Here is a 19,835-nt window from a genome sequence, read left to right on the forward strand (position 1 = left end):
AAGGTCAGCCTGTTCTACATAGTGAGTTCCAGGCCAGCTGGGGCTACAGGGAGATCCAGAAGAAAAAAAAAAAAAAAATTCATTTATGGTGCTAGAGAGATGGCTCAGTGATTAAGGGCACTTGTTGCTCTTGCAGAGGACCTGAGTTTGATTTCCAGCACCCACATCCAGCAGCTAATAACCATCTGTAACTCCAGCTCCAGGGGAGTTGATGCCCTTATGGAAGTTTATTTTGGCTTGTGATTCCAGAGGGGGAGCCTATAATACTGGGGGAGTCATGACAGCACACAACCTCATCAGGAAGCTGAGGGATCAAACTGGAGGTGGGCCAAGGCTATAAACTCTCCAAACCTGCCCCCAGTGACACTTCCTCCAGCAAGGATATACTTCCTAAACTTCCTCAAACAGCACAACCAACCTGGGGACCAAGTATTCAAATACCTGAGCTTATCAGGGACATTTCTCATTGAAACCATTCACGCACACACAAATACGCATAAATAAAAATACAAATTTTTTTGATCTACAGATATTTACTAAGCACTGGTCTAAACATATAGGTTAAGCAGGATCATTTCTACCCTCTGAAGGAGTTCAGAGTTGACTTTCCACTCTCAGATTTGTATGATTCTATTTAACTATTGGTTTATATCCTATATGCAACAGGAAAAGCCTAACATTTTGCACTACTGAGACACTAATCAAAAAATGTCTTTAAGACACTGAAACACTATCATTGAAAAAGTGTATATTTAATTAAACATTGTAATAGGTTTAAACCAAAAGCATATTAGTGGCAAAAAAAAATCTTCATTTTTCTTTTCAGAATATTCTGATGGCAGGTTCTCTACAGAAAAACATTAGGAACATATCTTTAGAAGTTAAAATTTCTTGTTGGGGATATAGCTCAGGTGATAGAGTGCTTGCCTAGGATGCACAAAGCCCTGGATTTGATCCCAGCACCACATAAACCAGGTATGGTGGCCCACATCTGTAATCTAAGCACTTCGAAGGTGAGAGCAGAAGGATCGGAAATTCCAAGTCTTCCTCAGCTACATAGCCAGTCTACTACATGATATCTTCTCAAAAAAGAAAAACCAGTGCAGATCTCCTAATTGTAGAAGAAAAATATTGGAAAAGTGGAAAAGAATTATATTCTATACTGTATATACTTATCACATAGTGAATGCCCTTGGGTAGAAATTCTGTCTTCCTGTCTTAAGCAGTACTAAGTACATGGTCAACAATTTAAATTGATGATGATAATAATAAATGCAATAAATAAATAAAATGTTTAAAAGGGAACATAGGTTTAAAAACCTAAATCACAAACACCAAATTTTAAGCTCATTTATTTGAATCCTAAGTTGGACATAAACATTGTCTACATTTTAAAAGGATGATGAATATACACATATGACATTACCACAGCAACATGAGCAGTCTGCAAGCGCATGAATGTGGCTCTCCCACTGCTATCCTGGGCAACCTCAAAAGTCTATGAGGAAAACAGGTCATACTTCTCCCACTGTACTATTGGGTGGTCAGAAATAATCAAAAGGGCACAGAGTCCATAATTTATAGTCCATACAAGGCCTCACTCAATTTGAAAAATTGCCAGTTCTGTCAAATATGCCAACACGCCAACAAGATATTTATGACACAGAATCTGTAAAAGAAAAGAGAATTTTAAAATTAGGATAGTATTATGATAATAAATCAATTTGATATTTGAGTTTTTGGCTGTTATTTGGGGGGGGTATTGTTTTTTTTTTTTTTTTTTTTTGAGACAGGGTCTCCTTCTGTAGTCCAGATTGGCCTTGCACTTGAGGCAATCCTCCTGCCTCTGGCTCTGAAAAGGTAAGATTACAGGTATGAGCCACCAAATCCAGTTGTAGAATCGTATGAATAATCAGTGTTACACTGGTCTAATTTCCGTATTTAGTTCATTAAGTTTACCACATGTAATACACTGTTTTATATTTCCTTTTTTGTGTGTGACAGGGTCTCATGTAGCATAGGTAGACCTCAAAATCCTTATGTAGGTGAGGACGACCTTGACCCATTCATCCTTGTGCCATCACCTCTCAACTGATGAGATTACTGGCATGCACCATGCTGGGACCTTTATATTTGCTTGTCATTTTAGTGTTTTTCTACATTTTTTTCTCTTTTTTTGCGAGGGGGGGCAGGGTCTCCCTGTAGCCCCAGCTGGCCTGGTACTCACTATGTAGACCAGGCTGGCCTTGAACTCACAGAGATCCACCTGCCTCTGCCTCCCGAGTGCTGCAATTAAAGGCATGCGCCACCACCCCAACTTAAATTTTTTTAATTATGTGTATATGTGTATCTGAGTATGAGTTTCTGCACATGAATGCAGTACCCAGAGCCAGAAGAGGGTGTTGGATCTCCTAGAGCTCGAGTAACAAGTAGTTGTGAGCTGCCTGATATGAATGCTAGGAACAGAACTCCAGGAACAGAACTCCAGTCCTCTGCAAAAGCAGTATATGCTCTTAACCTCTGAGCTCTCTCTCCAGCCCCTCGTTTGGTTGTGTTTTGGTGTTTTGTTTGTTTGTTTTGAGACAGGGTTTCATGTGAACAATGCTGGCTCTGAACTCACAATGTAGCCTTAAACTCCTGATGCTCCTGCCTCTACCTCCCAAATGCTAGGACTAGACACATGTACCCACTATGTTCAACCCTTTTTTTCTGTTTTTTTTAGTGCTTTTTAGTGTTTATTTCCTATCAGCCTATTACTTCATTGTGAGCTCCAGTTTGAAAGTATGAGTTATATAGCACTCTTGGAACCAAAAGTTCAAATCTTGATTCCTTTTTTTTTAATATTTTATTTATTATTTTTATTTTATGTGTATGCATGTATTGCTTGCATGTAGGTAAGTGCACTTATGGACAGTTGTTAGCCACCATGTGGGTGCTGGGATTCGAACCCGGGTCTTCTGCAAGAACAGTGTTCTTAGCCACTGAGCCATCTCTCCAGCCCCCTTCTTTCTTTTTTTTTAAAACTAATTTAGCTTGTGTCTGAATGCACGTGTAGGTGTGTACCCCAAAACAAGTATGTGAAGGTCAGAGGACAACTTGCAGGAGTTGGTTCTCTCCTTCTACCATATGGGATCCTGGAATGAAAGTCAGGTTGTCAGGCTTTGGCAGCAAGTACACTGAGCCACCTCACTAGTCCAGAGTCCTTTTCTTATTAAGCTACCTTGAATGTGTCACTTAAACTTATTTTGGCCTCAATTTCTTGTTTTAAAATAAAATGTGGATTAAAAACACCTAACTAAGCCGGGCATGGTGGCGCACGCCTTTAATCCCAGTGCTCAGGAGGCAGAGGCAGGCAGGTGGATCTCTGTGAGTTCAAGGCCAGCCTGGTCTATATAGTAAGTTCTAGGGTTCTAGGCCAGCAGGGGCTACAGGGAGACCCTGTCTCAAAAAGACCGAAAAAAAAAAAAAAAAAAAGAAACCCCACCTAACTACAGTGTTGTCCTAAAGGTCAAAGTCAGAATTAATATCTGCTAGGTACAGAAAGACATACTGCATGCTCTCACTCATCTGTGAAAGCTAAAAACACTGATCCCTTTAGGTGTGATGATGCACACTATCCCAGCACTTGGAGAGTTGAGGACAGCCTGAGCTACATGAGACGGCTACCTGGGGGGAAAAAGAGAGTGAAAAAAAGAAAAAAGACCCTCATAGAAGAAAATAGAGATAGACAGAGGAGTTACATAATAAGTGCTATAATGCAGTCAAATAAGAGAATTCTAATTTTTTAAAAATTTTATTTTTTTAATTTTATGTATATGCGTGTATTGCCTGCATATAGGTAAGTGCACCCATGTCATGCAATGCCCGCAGAGGTCAGAAGAGGCTGTCAGATCCCCTGGGACTGGAGTTACGGACAGTTGTTAGCTGCCATGTGGGTGCTGGGATTTGAACCCGGGTCTTCTGCAAGAACAACCAGTGTTTTTAACTGCTGAGCCATCTTTCCAGCCCCAAATTCTAATGTTTTATAGCAGTCAGGTGGCTATGGTCTACAACAATTTATTATATATTTCAAAATAACTAAGAGAATTTGAAGATTCCAATACAAAAGAGAGATAAAGAAATGGAATAAAGAAATGGAATGCAAATTACTGTAATTCATCCATTATACATTGTATCATATTGTGCCCCATAAATATGAACAAATGGGACAGAGAGGGTGTAACTAACTGGTAGAGCACTTGCCTAGCATGTATAAGGTACTGTGTTGAATTCCCAGCACCATACACACAAAACCACAAACATACATCAATTTTAAAAAGTAGAAAGAAAGCCGGGCATGGTGGTACACACCTGTAGTCCCAGCACTCGGGAAGCAGAGCAGGTGGACCTCTATGAGTTCAAGACCACCCTGGTCTACAAAGTGAGTTCCAGGCCAGCTGGGGCTACAGGGAGACCCTGTCTCAAAAAGACTAAATAATTAATAAATAAATAAAATAAAAAGTAGAAAGAAGGGCTGGAGAGATGGTGCAGCCGTTAAAGGCTAAGGCTAACAACTAAAATGTCAAAAAGTAGGAAGAAGGCACTCGGAGGCAGAGGCAGAGAGAACTCTGTGAGATCAAGGCCATCCTGGTCTACATAGCAAGTTCCCACCAACTAGGGCTACAGGGAGACCCTGTCTCAAAAAAAACCAAAAATTAAAAATAAAAAGTAGGAAGAAAAAAAAGTCCTAACAATGACAAAATACTGGGAAATATTCATTGGATTTATATAGAGATGTGTGTTTCAATACATTTTAGAAGCTATTTGTTTCTTTACAGAACATTCCATGTCTCCATGATTTCCTTCCTAATTGGGGTTAGAAACACCTAGACTACAAAGACAATCTTATTCTGTGTTACTACCTATAATTTTTTTTTTTTTGTCTTTTTGAGACAGGGTCTCCCTGTAGCCCCAGCTGTCCTGGGACTCACTAGGTAGAAGATCCCCCTGCCTCTGCCTCCCAAGTGCTGGGATTAAAGGCGTGTGCCACCACGCCCGGCTACTATGTATAATTTTATATCTCACATAAAATTGTTACTTTCATAATAATTTCAAACTTTGACAGTTTCAAAAGTTTCAGTTGCTAGAAGATGCTTCATATTATTCTAATCTGTAATGCACTTCCTTCCACTATAAAGCTGGATTTATATGGCTAGAAACACTGGTGGCTCATTTATAAAGTATGAAACAAAGTCTACTGTTCTGAATTCATGTACATTCCAGCATGTTTCTCTGTGTGAAAAATATAATTACCAATTATTTGGAAAACCTGACAAGGAAAATTTTAATGAATTTGTTCAAACTAACCTTTATTTTTCCATCAGTATGTGCAGAAGCAACAGATGTTGAAACACGAACCAATCTTGTGGCTGATAAGTGAATTTTGAAATGTCTATGAAAATGTGAACAAAGGCAGTCCATAAATAAGTCAACTTCCTCCTGGGTAACCTCCCCAGGTGTTTTGTGAACACTGTCCCATAAAGCTTTTGCATCCTCTGGATGTATTGCATAAGAAATATCCAAACTTTGAGGGCTGCAGGGTACAGACCAAAAAAATTCAGTAGTAGCCAGGTAGCCATCCATTTTGCATGCAGTCCACATAGCAGCCATCCAGGAAAGATTAAAAGCACTGATTGCTAAAGGACTGAAGTAACAGTCAAAGGTTTTCTGAAACCATGTTCCAATTAAAGCTGTATTAGACTCTGCTCCATTTGCAAGGAATAAGGGTAGACAGGTGAAGTCTTCTGAAACAGTCTCCAGAAGACTATCTCCAGATACACAGCAGAACCAACCAGTCCATAACACTTTATCTTCTCTGTGCTCATGTGATGACTGAGATTTTGAGAGAATCTACAAAGGAGAGTAAAACAAGTTCATTAAATTCAAAAGGCCATGTACTACTAAATTATATAGTCTCAAAATTAATGAGTATGGGGGGAAAAAGGAAAAGATAGTGACACGTTATAAATCCCTGGCTAAAGCAGAATAAGAAGTTCAAGGCCAACCTTAGATTCACAGCAAGTTTGAGGCTAGCCTGGACTATGAGAGACTGCTTCAAAAAACCAAAATTAATGATGCAATAGTGACATAACTATTGTGAGGGTAAGCAACCACTTTCTGATTAGATTTGAGGCCTCTCCTCAGGAAGGAATTCATGTCTGGTACTGCAAACCTGTGAAGAACATAGATTCTAGTGGGCAAGCCACTGCTGTTTTTTGCTAAATGGACACAATGTACCTATCAAATCACCCTCTAAAGCTTTGTTTATGTCCATAGATGAGTACTACTGTCAGCTTGGGTCAGAGATGTTTCTTTTTGAAGTGGGCAGCAGTTACTAAAAAGGATCATAACTAGTAAAAGTGCTGAAAATAAGTGACTGTTAAATACACAGTCATAAATGACTTTATATCACTCCCTCTAAGGCTTAGTAACATTATGGAAAGGCAAATGGAAAGAATGTAACAGGAAGGGGAGGACTGCTGTGGAAGGCCGTCTTCTTGCATGGCAAGATCATTGCACTATTGAATTCTTAGCACCTGTAATCATCTGTACAAGACTGAGCTCATCAACATTCTGACATGAAAGGGAAAAGGGTCTCACAAAGCCCCACCTCTCCCTGAGGATATACAGGCAGTTAATGGTTTCTGGGGGCAGAAGACATTTTCCTTAGTGGTAGAGCCACTGGTAAGTTGCTTATACTCCTGTAAATAACCCCAGCCAGGCCATGCTCCTGTAAACAGCCCTAATTAAACTCACTGGGTCTCCTTCCTCTCTCTCTCTCTCTCTCTCTCTCTCTCTCTCTCTCTCTCTCTCTGTCTCTGTCTCTGTCTCTGTCTCTCACACACACACACACACAAAACAGAGAAGTAGCAGTAGCAAGACTAGTTGGGAAGAAGAGGATCAGCAGGAATGAGAGGTGCATAAGAAGGTAATGATCAACATACATATTATGTATGAAACCCATTATTATGTACAATTAATATATGCTAATAAAAAATTTCTAAAAAATGGAAAACAAAACTCAAACCATGTGCTGGACTACAGGTGTAAGCCATCATCTTTTTTTTTTTAAAGGATGTGATGCTTGGTAGGTTGACTAGGCTCCAGGGGATGAACCCACACCAAAGGGCATGTGGGGACACAAATTAGACTCAAAAACCCTTTAAAAGAAGATATGAGCTGGGTGTGGTGGCACACACATTTAACCCCAGCACTCAGGAGGCAGAGGCAGGCAGATCTCTGTGAGTTCAAGGTCAGTATGGTCATAGCAAGTTCCAGGTCAGCTGCGGCTACAGCAAAAAACAACAACAAAAAAAGAGGGCATGAAATCAGGTAGGGGTAGGTGTGAGAGAGGTAGAAGGGGGGGTGCAGATAGGGGAGGGGATCTGAATATGATCAAAATACAGTGTATGAAATTCTCAAAATTTCAATGCAAGTATTAAAAAAAATACTACCTTTTTCTTAAGCCTCCCTTCCCTAATACCTGTGCTTAAATTTGTATTAAAATGGATTCTTAACAAATTTCAACTTCATTAAAAAAATTAAAATCATAATATCTGATGTAAAACCCACAAGAGAAGCTTTCCTAATCACCATTAGAGCTTATTGACTTTCAGCCCAATATTCCTCTATATTAGAGATAGGGTATATGGCAAGATCTTGGTGTAACTAAAACCCAAATTAGGAGATGCCTATATAGCATTATCAGGTATAGTATCTTGAGGAAGGGGGGGAAAAATCAATCTTAGAAAGGACTATTAAAGCTCTCTAAATTCCATTGAGGAAGAACATTTCCTAAAGCAACCCCTTCCATCAACTTAAAATGTCCTTCCATATGTAAGCCTGACAGTTTCTAGCCACTGGCTCTCCTCCATTACCGACTTATAAAACAAATCTAGTCTCTTCTATTGTAAAAGCCCCTCAGACACTTGCTGGCTCATAACACATATACTATCAGGCTCAATATCTCCAGTGTCTTCAAACCATTCTTCTTGACATATTCTCACAGACAGTCACTATCCTGGTCATTCTTCTCTGAAGTTCTTATACACAGGAGTCATCCACAAGTGAACATACTTCCTAAGTGAACTATTTCAAAAAAGCCTGATTTCACAAAACCCTATGGGTATCTTGGGAAAGCAGCTTGCTGCTGCTGTGGAAATGTGTTTTATAGGTTTTGCAGCTGGATAGGAACACAACAAATAGCCAGGCAAGATAGGCCCAGAGGTGAAATAGTGACACTGTATATTGTGAATAACCAACAGCTGTCTTATGGGACTTAAGGCCTCCTCAGTAGGAGGAATTTCTTGCCTGGTACTGTAAACCTAGCCATCTACCTGTGGTTGGTGAGGCTGTAGACCTTAGAGGAGAACCTACCTTTTTCCTAAGCCAGTATAATCTATAACTATTCTAAATACTTGGTCAAGAATTTGAGAAGGAGTGGAAATGTTGTGTATAATGGTTCTCAGATGTGAAATTCTTGAGAAAATCAAATCAAATTAAAAAAAAAAAAGTGTTAAGGGAAAAAAAGTCTGATTTCAAGGGCCTCAGAATCTAGCTCAGTGGTAGAGTAGCTGCCTAGTGTGCACAAGACTCTACATTAGGCCCTAGCACTGAAAAAAACAAAGTCTGATTAGAAGATTATCATCATCTTTGACCTAGATTGTATTTCTATTAATATAATCTTAGATTATAGTCTTCTGGTTTTTAGTTGACAGCTTTATGTAGAATAGCCAAAACACATTCATCTTTGCTATTATATGCAAATCTTCCTCAACCTAAATTGAAGCAGTAAACTTACTTGCATGGAAATTTAAAGCTCTTTCAATTTGTTCCATTGTGCCAATCTGTTCAGATTGTTTAGGACTTTGATTATATTTCTATCTGAATGACTAAGCACTCAAATTTCCCATTTTTAAATTATATGGCAAACACACCTTCAAGATATTCATAAAAGTACTAACCAGGCCAATGTTTAGATCACCACCCATCATATCTCTTAAGAAAGGATCATTTAAAGAGTTTCTTTTTTCCAGCACTCGGGAGGCAGAGGCAGGCAGATCTCTGTGAGTTCAAGGCCAGCCTGGTCTACATAGTGAGTTCTGAGACAGCTGGGGATACAAGGAGACCCTGTCTCAAAAAGACCAAAAAAAAAAAAAAAAAGTTTCTTTTATCATATTTTATAATTCAAGAGATTATGAAGAACTTAACTATCTTCAAGACTAAATATACTACATTTATCACATTTTTTTTGCCCAATTCCTTAGGTATCTAAGGTCAGGATCTGTTGCAACTTGCCTAAATGCTCAAAACATCCTTCTGCTATAGCATTAATGTTGCTAGACATGAATGGGAAACAGCCATGCCCACCAAATGAGGCATGCCTCTCGAACCTTAGCATACAGGAAGCACACTTTTCTTAAAGGGTTTGGTAGTACACACCTCTAATCCTAGCACCTGAAAGGAGGCAGCAGAAGGATCCATCAAGATGGCTCAGCATTTTAAGGTACTTGTTGTAAACCTGACAAATTGAGTTCAATCCTGAGGGCCCATATGATGAAAGGAGAGAACCAACTCCAGCAAGCTGACCTTTGAACACCACAGTGCACAATGGTATGTATATTCACACACACACACACACACACACACACACACACACACACACAAAAAAATAAATGTAATTTTTTTTTTTAAATCACAAGTTTAGGAGTTTAAGAAAAAACAGTAAGAAAATACTACAATTTCCATTCTGAAACTCAAAATACAGACTCCTTTCTTCTAGGAAACAAATACTGCTTATGTACTATACCTGGATAAGAAATGCTTCAGGGTCCCTTTGTGTTCCTTTCACTCCAAGTAGAGTGGAGAAAATCACTTTGATGTTGAAGTCTTCTCCCACTTCCACAGCAAGTCCTTTCTGCTTTTCAGCGGCAATGAACGCACTTAGAAGTCTAGAATACTCTTTGAGATTGGTGTAGGAAAATTTATAGAGGGGAGTTAAACTATATATAGTCCACTGTTTGTGGAGGAGAAATGCAACCTTATGAGGATCAACATCTTCCTAAAACAAAAAGTAAAAACGTGGGTAAGAATTTAACCATAATTATTTAAGTATTTAATAGGTATCTACTACATGGTATATGATCTTGCCTTCCAAAGATTAATCTCAAATGGAGTTCTTACGACTCCTTGTAGGTCCTTGAACAGTGCTTTCTGTGTGGAAAGCTCTTCCCCAGGGTTTTCCTATGACATATTCCTTCATTTTATTCAGTTCTCTGCCCACATGTCATTAAGAGGCCACTATCACTCCATTCTTTAGCATCAAATATACTTTATCCAACAAAGGCTAATTCAACATATTAAAGAAAAAGATACTTGGAAATATTTTTGGCTATGCTCTATTAGATCCACAGAGGCACCAAAAACAAAAACACCTTGCTGGGCATAGTGTCACATTCTAGGAGGCAGAGGCAGGTGAATCTCTGTGACTTTAAAGTCAGCCTAGTCTACATAGCAAGTTCCAAGCCAGTCAGGGTTACACAGTAAGGCCCTATAAAAACAAAGAAGCAAACAAAACACCCACCTTGGAGGGGCTGGAGAGATGGCTCAGCGGTTAAGAGCACTGACTGCTCTTGCAGAGGACCTGGGTTCGATTCCCAGCACCCACATGGCGGCTACGAACCATCCTTAACTCCAGTTCCAGGGGAATCTGAAGCCCTCTTCTGACCTCCGCGGCATTGCACGACATGGGTGTAGTCACATACATGCAGGCAATACACTCACACACATAAAATAAAAATAATAAATAAAATTTTTTAAAAACCCACCTTGGTAGAAATGTAAATTGGCACACATTACGGAAGTCAGTGTGAGGTTCCTCAAACTAAAAATATGACCCAGCTAGAGTACTCTTGGGTATACAACCACAGGACTCTCAATATACCATATAGAAACATGTTCAATAGTTTATTACTGAACTATTCATAATTGCTGAGAAATAGAACCATCCTATATGTCCATCAACAGGTGAATAAAGAAAATGTACATACAGACAATGAAAATTTAAGCTGTAAAGAAAAATGAAATCATAATATTTACAGGAAAATGGGTGGAACTAGAGATCATTATGTTAGGGAAAATAAGCCAAACACAGAAATACAAATATCTTGTGTTTTCTCCCATATATAGTAACTAGATTTAAGTAATTGTGTGTGTGTGTGTGTGTGTGTGTGTGTGTGTGTAGGACATGAAAGTAGAACAGAGACCATGAGAGGAAAGGAAGAGCTCTTACGGGTAGAGTAATGCCATGAAAGCAGAAAGGAAGACATTCTGGGAAAAAGAGGATCAGTAAGAGGAGGAAGGGGGTGAACAACAACAAAGTACAGACATATACATACATAGACATATACATTCCATAATGAAAACCATCATTTTGTATGATGACTTTAAAAAATGATTAAAAGCCTGGTGTGGCGGCACATGCCTTTAATCCTAGCACTTGGGAGGCAGAGTTAGGCGGATCTCTGTGAGTGAGAAGCCGGCCTGGTCTACATAGTGAGTTCCAGGCTGGCTGCGGCTACTGAGGACCCTGTCTCGAAACACACACACACACACACACATACACACACACACACACACACACACACCTGATTTTAAAAATGAGCCAGTCATAATGGGGTATGCCTGTAATCCCAGCTCTTAAGAGGCAAAGCTGGGAAGACTGCCCACAAATTGAAAGCGGGGCTGGTCTGGCCTATACATATTAAGTTCCAGGCTAGTCAGGACTACAAAGCAATATCCTGTCTCAAAGAAACAAAATAAAAATAAAGCATCAAAAGGAAGAACTTCATTGGGCCAGTAGTGGAGGCACACACCTTTAACCCCCGCACTTGGAAGGCAGAGAAAGGTGATTTTTGTGAGTTTCAGGATAGCCTGGTCTACATAGTGAGACCCTGTCTCAAAATAACAAACAAAAACAAAAATGAAAAACAAACAAAAGCCACTTTATTTGTATTGGCTCCATAACAGAATTAAAATGAGTTGAACTATTTATTAGCTGCTCCCAAAGAGGCTCCTAGTTTCCTTCTGAAAAGTCTTCTGATACCTGCATTTTCTGATATAGCCTCACAGACTATCCAACTATCCTTTGAAATTTTCAATATATTTGAGAAAGATGTTTGTTCTAGCTACAGCATTAACAGTTACGCACTTTATCTTATTAACTATATATATATATTTTTTAATATTTTATTTATTATTTTTATGTGTATGTGTATCCTGCCTGCATGTAGGTAAGTGCACCTGTGTCATACAATGCCCATGGAGGTGAGAAGAGGCTGTCGGATCCCCTGGAACTGGAGTTACCGACAGTTAACTGCCATGTAGGTGCTGGGATTCGAACCCGGGTCTTCTGCAAGAACAACCAGTGTTCTTAACCACTGAGCCATCTCTCCAGCCCCCATTAACTATATTTATGACAAAATTATTTATAAATACAAGGAGCACTAATTTGGACACTTTCATCTTAATATAAAATCTCTGGGAAGCCAGGCACAAAGGGTACACATGTTGAATTCCAGCCCTCAGGAAAGAAAATAGATAAATAATAAAATCTTTCAGGCGGGAGATATAGCCTAACTAGATTAGCATGTGCAAGGCTCTGTGTTAAATCTCCAGCATCTTGCCTCCCCTGCAAAAAAAAACTGTTTTCTAGCTAAGAACTATCATTTGATTACAGGCACTGGTAAGTCTTCTTTAAGAAAGTTGTTACAGGTGGCTGGAGAGATGGTTTGACGTCTAAGAGCACTTGCTGGTTTTGCAAAGAATCTGAGCCCAGTTCCCAACAACCATGTGTGGCTGCTCACAACTGCCTGTAACTCTAGTTGCATGGAATCCAGTGCCCTCTTCTGGCCTCTAGGAGCACCTGCACCCACAGGTGCAGACACACAGACACATTAAAGTTAAAAAAAAAAAAAAATAGTTATCAGAGTAGCAAAACTTGTCTCCTATCCCAAGAGGCCAGAGACACATAACACTGACAAGAGAAAGAAGTTACACTGAAGGTTCAAGAATACAAAATTTTAATCATTGGAAAACATCAGACAAATACAAAAATGAAGAAGATTACATTTAGACAAGGGAAAGAGTCTATATTGCTCAAAAATGTCAATGTCATAAAATACTTAAGAAATTATACTGATTAAAGGAGATTATAAAGTGTAAAAGATACAATACTTAAAGTGTGAAATTGTTTATTCCTCATTTATTGATTAGCTGAGGAGTTAGGAAGATATTCTGTCAAGAGTCATAAAAGCTGATGTATTTTGTTCCTATATTCTCCATTACTGACTAACACAAAGGGACACAAAGCGTACCTGCAACTGTGAACACTGGAGAATTTTTCTTCGAGATGGAGTGGGGAAAAATGAGTTCTGCCTCCTGACGGACTCCAGTCGTTTCTGCAGAGGGGTGACGCCTACAAAGTAATCTTTAAGACCTGAGGAGGCCCTTTGTCTAGGAGTCAATCCTGCTGAATCATAAGTATCCATACTCTGTATTAAAATAATAATAAAATGAGAATTCTAAGCACTAGAGAGCTAACTCATGCTCACAGTTCCCGCAGAGACATTCTTTGTCTTTCCTTCCCCTCCTCACCTTTTCCACAAAATCCTTTATTTCTTATTGGCCACAGCCCAGTTTTACAAATACAAGTAGCTCAAATACAACTCCTTTTAAGATAATTGGTTCAATTTAAATTCCTACCAATTTCCTAAATTAGGTACATTTATGTAATCTCCCATCTTCATTAATTTACATACAGTTATTAGGCATGTTTTATTTGAGTTCTTCCTTCAGCCTTTATCATCCCCTCCCTAAGTTACTTCCTTAGCTATGTTTTTAGTACCACCAGTAAGAATTCTCCATATCCAGAGATGGCTCAGGAGTTAAGAGTGCTTGCTGCACTTCCAAAGGACCTGAGTTCAGATCCCAGCATCTAGCACCCTCATCGGGCAGCTCACAACTGCCTGCAACTCCAGCTCCAAGGGATCTGACGCCTCCTTCTGACCTTAACAGGTGTACATACTCACACATGTACATACAAATAAAAATAAAATCTTTTAAAAAAATTCTCCATATCAAAATTTTTTTTTTAATTCTCCATATCCGAGACAATTATACTTCCAAAACTGGCACTATATTGCTAGTTTCTGATGCAAAACCTTACAGTAATAAGATGAATCTTAAACTGCTTGTTTAGGTCTTTCATAATCCAACTTCTCCTTATCTACTAATTCTCAGCTCCAGTCTAGGACATAAATATATTCAAGTCTTCATGCTCTGCCTATCAACTGTCTATCTGATGTCACCTCCTCCCATTCGTTCTCCTTTAAGACCATGATTAAATACTACCTCCTTTAAACTGTAAATTTTAAACCTAAATATTTTGTTATTATTTCAGATTTAGAATACACAGTCTTTTTATATTTCTGTCTGTATTTTATAAGATAATGTTACATTTCTACTATTGCTTAGGAATTTTATTTCCCACACAGCTTTTTATAAAGTGTCCTATTTTAAATCTTTTGAAATACTCTGAATATTCTTCCTAATTATCAATTATACCACCTTTTTTCTGTAGCTTCAATTAAATAATTGGTTTTGTGACAAACTTAATACTACCTCCTTTAAAACAATAGTTTAAAAAAGAAAAAGAAAAAAAAATCTTTTACCCCTGAAAGACCTATGTTATATACACTAACTGTATCAGAGGCTCATTTCTAGAAGGGTGTGTGTGTGTGTGTGTGTGTGTACAATGAATCCAATAAAATTCCTCAAGAATACCCTATTAAAGAGCTGAGTATGGGGGCACATGCCTTTAGCCCTAGCACTCAGGAGGCAGAAACAAGAGGATCTCTTTGAGATCAAGGCTAGCCTGGTCTCCATAGTGAATTCCGGGACAGCTGGGCTACAGGGAGATCCTGTCTCTAAAAAACAAACAAAAAAACCTAGAAAACCTCTGGAGCTACACCAGTAGCTCCACATGCACATAGCCCTCCTTGGTCACTCAATGTGTACCAGTCATTTTGGCTGTATTCATGTATTTCCTTGAACTTTATCCCCCAGTGTGTATTTCTTGTCTCTCCAGCAAGGTTACGCTACTTTGATTGAAACTATGTTTTATATTTTTCTTTATAATTACCCTAATCCTAATGCTGAGGGCACTTTAATCACAGGTGGTTCAACTTTCAAAAAATTCCAAAATAAATTATTCCCAACTTGTGTTGTGACAACCCCACCATAGCCGAGGCTAGCCTCATACTATACAGCAGAGTCTGGCTTTGAATTTCTGATCTTCCTGCCAGCTGCCTCCAGAGTGCTGGCATTAAAGGAGTACACACCAACACCTGGCACTTAGCCTTTAAAAAAAAGATTTAGGGCTGGAGAGATGGCTCAGCGGTTAAGAGCACTGACTGCTCTTGCAGAAGACCCGGTTCGGGTCCCAGCACCCACACAGCAGCTACTAACCATCCCTAATTCCAGCCAGTTCCAGGGGAATCCGAAGCCCTCTTCTGACCTCCGTGGCATTGCACGACACAGGTGCACTCACATACATGCAGGCAATACACTCATAACATAAAATAAAAACATAAATAATGGAAAAAAGAAAAAAAAGATTTACTGTTTTATTTTTAATTAGTGTGTATGTGTGTGTCTATGTGTATGTGCATAGGTATGAGCACGTGAATGCAGGTGCCTGTAGAGGCCAAAAGTGTTAGATTTCCTGGAGCTAGAGTTACAGGCAGGTGTGTCACCTGGCATGGGTGCTGAGAACCAAACTCAGGTCCTCTGCAAGAACAACAAGCACTAAACTGCTGAGCCAGCTCTCTATCCCCACACTTAGCTTTTAAAAATATTTTATTTATTATTTTTATTTTATGTGTATGAGTGTATTGCCTGCATGTACGTGAATGCACCCATGTCGTGCAATGTCACCGAGGTCAGAAGAGGGCTTCAGATTCCCCTGGAATTGGAGTTAAGGGCGGTTCATAGCCGCCTTGTGGGTGCTGGGAACTGAACCCGGGTCCTCTGCAAGAGCAGTCAGTGTTCTTAATAGCTGAGCCATCTCTCCAGCCCCCACACTTAGCTTTTTAAAAACCTTTCCCACAGGGCTGGAGAGATGGCTCAGCGGTTAAGAGCATTGGCTGCTTTTGCAGAGGACCCAGATTCAATTCCCAGTAACCACATGGCAGCCAACAACCATCTGTAACTCCAGTTCCAGGGGAATCCAATGTCCTCTTCTGACCTCCGTGGGCATTGCACAACACAGGTGCACTTACATGCATGCAGGCAATACACTCATACACATAAAATAAAAATAGAATATTTCAAACAAGATCGATCATATGCCATACTATGTTTTATTTTGCGTTCTCATCCTAGGTTTAGTCAAAACAATTCTTTAACTCTACAAACTAAAGTAGAAACACATTATCTAAAATGTACCAAAATTACAAAACTCAAAGTAGAAACTTTAAAGTAGGGTATGGTGGCACAGAAGGCTGAGGCAGGAGGATCCAAATTCAAGGCCAGCTTACGTTCCAATAAATAAATAAATAAATAAATAAAATAAAATAAAATAAAAACAAACAAAACAGGCACTTTACAGTATGAGCTCTACAATAATAATAAGTCAAATGATGCAATATGTATGTTGCCAAGGAGACCTGCAAGAGCACTAGGAATAGCAGGCACAAGGGCTTCACAAAAAAGAGCTGGCTCCCACCTACTCACCATTTGTAGAAAGTGAGGGAGACGTGAGGTGGGAGTTTGCATGAGTACATGGAAAGGCAGAAGAATATTGATTTTTTTTAAAAATCTGTAACTGAAATTTATACCAAAGAGCACCATCCTCCTGCTGTCACTCCTTAGCCATTGATTTACTACACAATTTAGATAACAGCTGCTCTAAAGCATTCCAGCTCTAAATACTTTTAAATCACCTTTTTAAACAGGAGTCTTTAGCAGTTCTGTTCACTCAGAATTTTTCTTTCATGTACGAAATTTGAGACAATAATTACTAAGCATTCACCATGTTCCAGGCACTCTGGTGAGCCCTTAACAAATACTGTCCGTGTGTTTGTTTGTTTGTTTGTTTGTGGGAAGGGAGGTGCGGAACAAGGTCTCTCCGTGCAGCCCTGGCTGGCCTAGAACTCACAGCCATCCTCCTGCCTCAGCCTCCCCAGGGCTGGGACTCTCCTAGTACTATCACTGTCTGCTTTGATTCTTAACCCCATTACAAAAGCTAATATCAGCTGTCAGTTGACAGAAGCAGAGAATTCCTTTTCAAGTTTCAATTCCTCAGCAGCTTTCTAGTGTCCGCACAACTCCCTTTCTCGCCAACTTTTGCATTTACAGTTCCTAACACGCAGCTAAACTTTCTCTTGTGTTTAGTCCGTAAGCGAGGGACCCTGACCCAATCACTGCACTACTGCCCGTAATAATCAAATTGAACTTGCTAAGCCCAGGGTGCATCCCATCTAGCTACACACCAGCATCGCAAAGATGGTGGCCGCAACAGGGCAACACGAGTCCAGGGCCAGACCAAGCATCTTACCAATAGTATGCCGAGCTGACGCTGTCACCCATTCTGGATTCACGAATCATTCTTCAAGGCCAGCTCCGACACTACGTGGAGACTCGAGACCAGGGCAACGCCCGCGACTTCACCTGCGGAGGGGCCTTTCCGCATCCCCAGCGGCCTAGCTCTGCGACCCTCACTTCTGTGGAGTCGGCGTATGCACACCGAGAGGGAAAAGACCGAGCGCCAAGGCGCCCCAAATGCCCTCTCCAGAACTCTTCTGGGGTCAAAGGCAGGCCTGACAACTGGCATTCACCAAGCTGCCAACTTCGGAGCTCCGCGCCCGCCACAGTTTAAAATCATTTCCCGACCTGCTCTGCGGCCGGACGCTGGAAGCCTCTCCAGTACCTCGCCCCTTTCTAGTCAAGGAAGCGACTGAAATAGCCATCTTAACTGAGGGCAAAGCCCGGTGGCTTTAATCTGTACCCGCAACCGTCTCCATTGGGCGGTGAAGCTCTTCGATTTTTACAACCGACGCGAAGCTTTCTCTGACATTTTCGCCCTCAGTAAGCATGGCGGAGGCGCGCTCGTTCTGATTGGCCCAATGCTTTTACCGTAATCTTGTCGCGAAGGGGCGGTAGCGGCACTTTGGCTTCAGAAAGTGATCTGTGTTCCACCTAGGAGTAGTTTGGATTTGCAAGTCTTCGTCTTCCAGAAAACCCAAGATGGACCGCTAGGTTTGGGAAGTTTGAAACGTGAGACTGTTCCTCCTTATTCTGCGGTTTTTCCCGAGGTCACCTTCGAGAAAACGTGGGAATAAAGGAAGGCGCGCCTGGTGACCGGCCTCTGGTTCGTTCTGGGGTCGCAGCCTTTTAGATGGACATAGGAACTGATGCACTGAGGAAAGGTCTTACCGCTCACCGAAGACTGCAGATTTTTCTGCCTTGTGGATTCCTGTACTTGAACGTTCTGTGGAGAGGGTCTAACTAGATCAGAGTGGGAACTAGAATTTAACGGTTCACGTGTATTTTGGAAACCGAGTTTTGACCACCATAGCACCGGCAGCGTGGGAGTGGGGACTGCCTCGAGCGGGCCCCGGGCGCCAGCATGTTCTTTGGTTCTGGGTTACGTCAGCTATACAGGGGTTTATACCCGCCCATCCGAAGGACCACCAGGCCAATCTCGGGTTCTCTCTCCAGAAGTCTGGTGCTGAGCTCACAGAGGAGAACTCCAGGTGAAAACAGCCGCGATCTTCCTCCTGTCCTCCACATTGGGTTTCCCCCATCTTAACTAAATTTATAGCAAATCATTCCCGCTCTTCGTTCCTTATAATTCAGGGTGGGGTTTTATTGTTGTTGTTGTTGTTTTCTCCCCTGATTTTTTTTTTAAGACCATAAGAAGGTAATCACAATAGACAGGTTAGTCAATGTTTCCTTGATACTACTAATAGAAAACTAAAGTGTTTTTTACACTTTTAATACTTTCGTTCAAGTGATTATTGTAAACTACATTCATTTTAAACCTAGTTACCTCAGTGTTACACTTATATAATTCCCAAGATCATATTTCATTTGGCAAAGAAATGTGTAATGTTTAAAATTGAGCAATTAGGATTTTAGGGCAATATAAGTGCTAGATGATCCAAAATGTTTAGATTTCCAAACAGAAAGGCAGAATTTTACATTCGAACAGTTATTTACCTCTCCTGTGACACATCTGCAGGTAAATGTGATAGTGGAATTGAATTGCATGCTCTAGCTTATTTTATAAACTTCGTTGGACCAGCAAGACAGCTTGGCAAGTAAAGACACTTGCTGTCAATCCTGATAACCTAAGTTCGATCCCTGCAACCCACACTGGAAGGAGAGAACTGATTCCTTCAAGTTTTCCTCTGACCTCACATGTGTCATGGCACTGGTGTGCACAGCCCTCAGGCATGCATGGACACACACACATAAATAATAATTGTAATTTAAAATTTATATAAGCATCATCCGTTGACCTGAAATCGCTGTCTTGATTCAAGAATATTTTAAAATAAATTACAAATCTCCTTCCACTTTGTTTTTTATTTTGGTTTGGTTTTCTTGAGACAGCATCTCTCTGTATGCCCCAGCTGTCCTGGAACTCACTATGTAGACCAGACTGGGCTCGAACTCACAAAGACTGCCTCTGCTGGGATTAAAGGCGTGCGCCACCACGCCCGGCAAATAATATA

At 40.3% G+C, this 19,835-nt stretch overlaps 2 protein-coding genes across 2 annotated transcripts in view; one reads left to right on the plus strand and one right to left on the minus strand.

Annotated features, from left to right (window-relative positions):
- Positions 1-1,336: 1,336 nt before the first annotated feature.
- Positions 1,337-18,051, minus strand: Cenpl (centromere protein L). The gene is made up of 5 exons (XM_008826087.2): positions 17,654-18,051; positions 13,413-13,589; positions 9,848-10,099; positions 5,347-5,889; positions 1,337-1,669 (listed from the first exon to the last, which is right to left on the minus strand). The coding sequence occupies exons 2-5, from the start codon at positions 13,584-13,586 to the stop codon at positions 1,598-1,600; spliced, it is 1,041 nt and encodes a 346-aa protein (XP_008824309.1). The 5' UTR covers positions 13,587-13,589; positions 17,654-18,051; the 3' UTR covers positions 1,337-1,597.
- Positions 18,052-18,255: 204 nt separating this feature from the next.
- Dars2 (aspartyl-tRNA synthetase 2, mitochondrial) overlaps positions 18,256-19,835 on the plus strand; it is a 45,208-nt gene continuing 43,628 nt past the window's right edge. The window contains exon 1 of the mRNA XM_008826088.3: positions 18,256-18,851. Coding sequence (XP_008824310.1) covers positions 18,725-18,851 — 127 coding nt within the window. The 5' untranslated portion in view covers positions 18,256-18,724. The remainder of the gene's footprint in view (positions 18,852-19,835) is intronic.

This window comes from Nannospalax galili, unplaced genomic scaffold (assembly GCF_000622305.1).
Source record: "Nannospalax galili isolate Female #2095 unplaced genomic scaffold, S.galili_v1.0 scaffold429, whole genome shotgun sequence".
Classification (NCBI taxonomy): Eukaryota; Metazoa; Chordata; class Mammalia; order Rodentia; family Spalacidae; genus Nannospalax; species Nannospalax galili.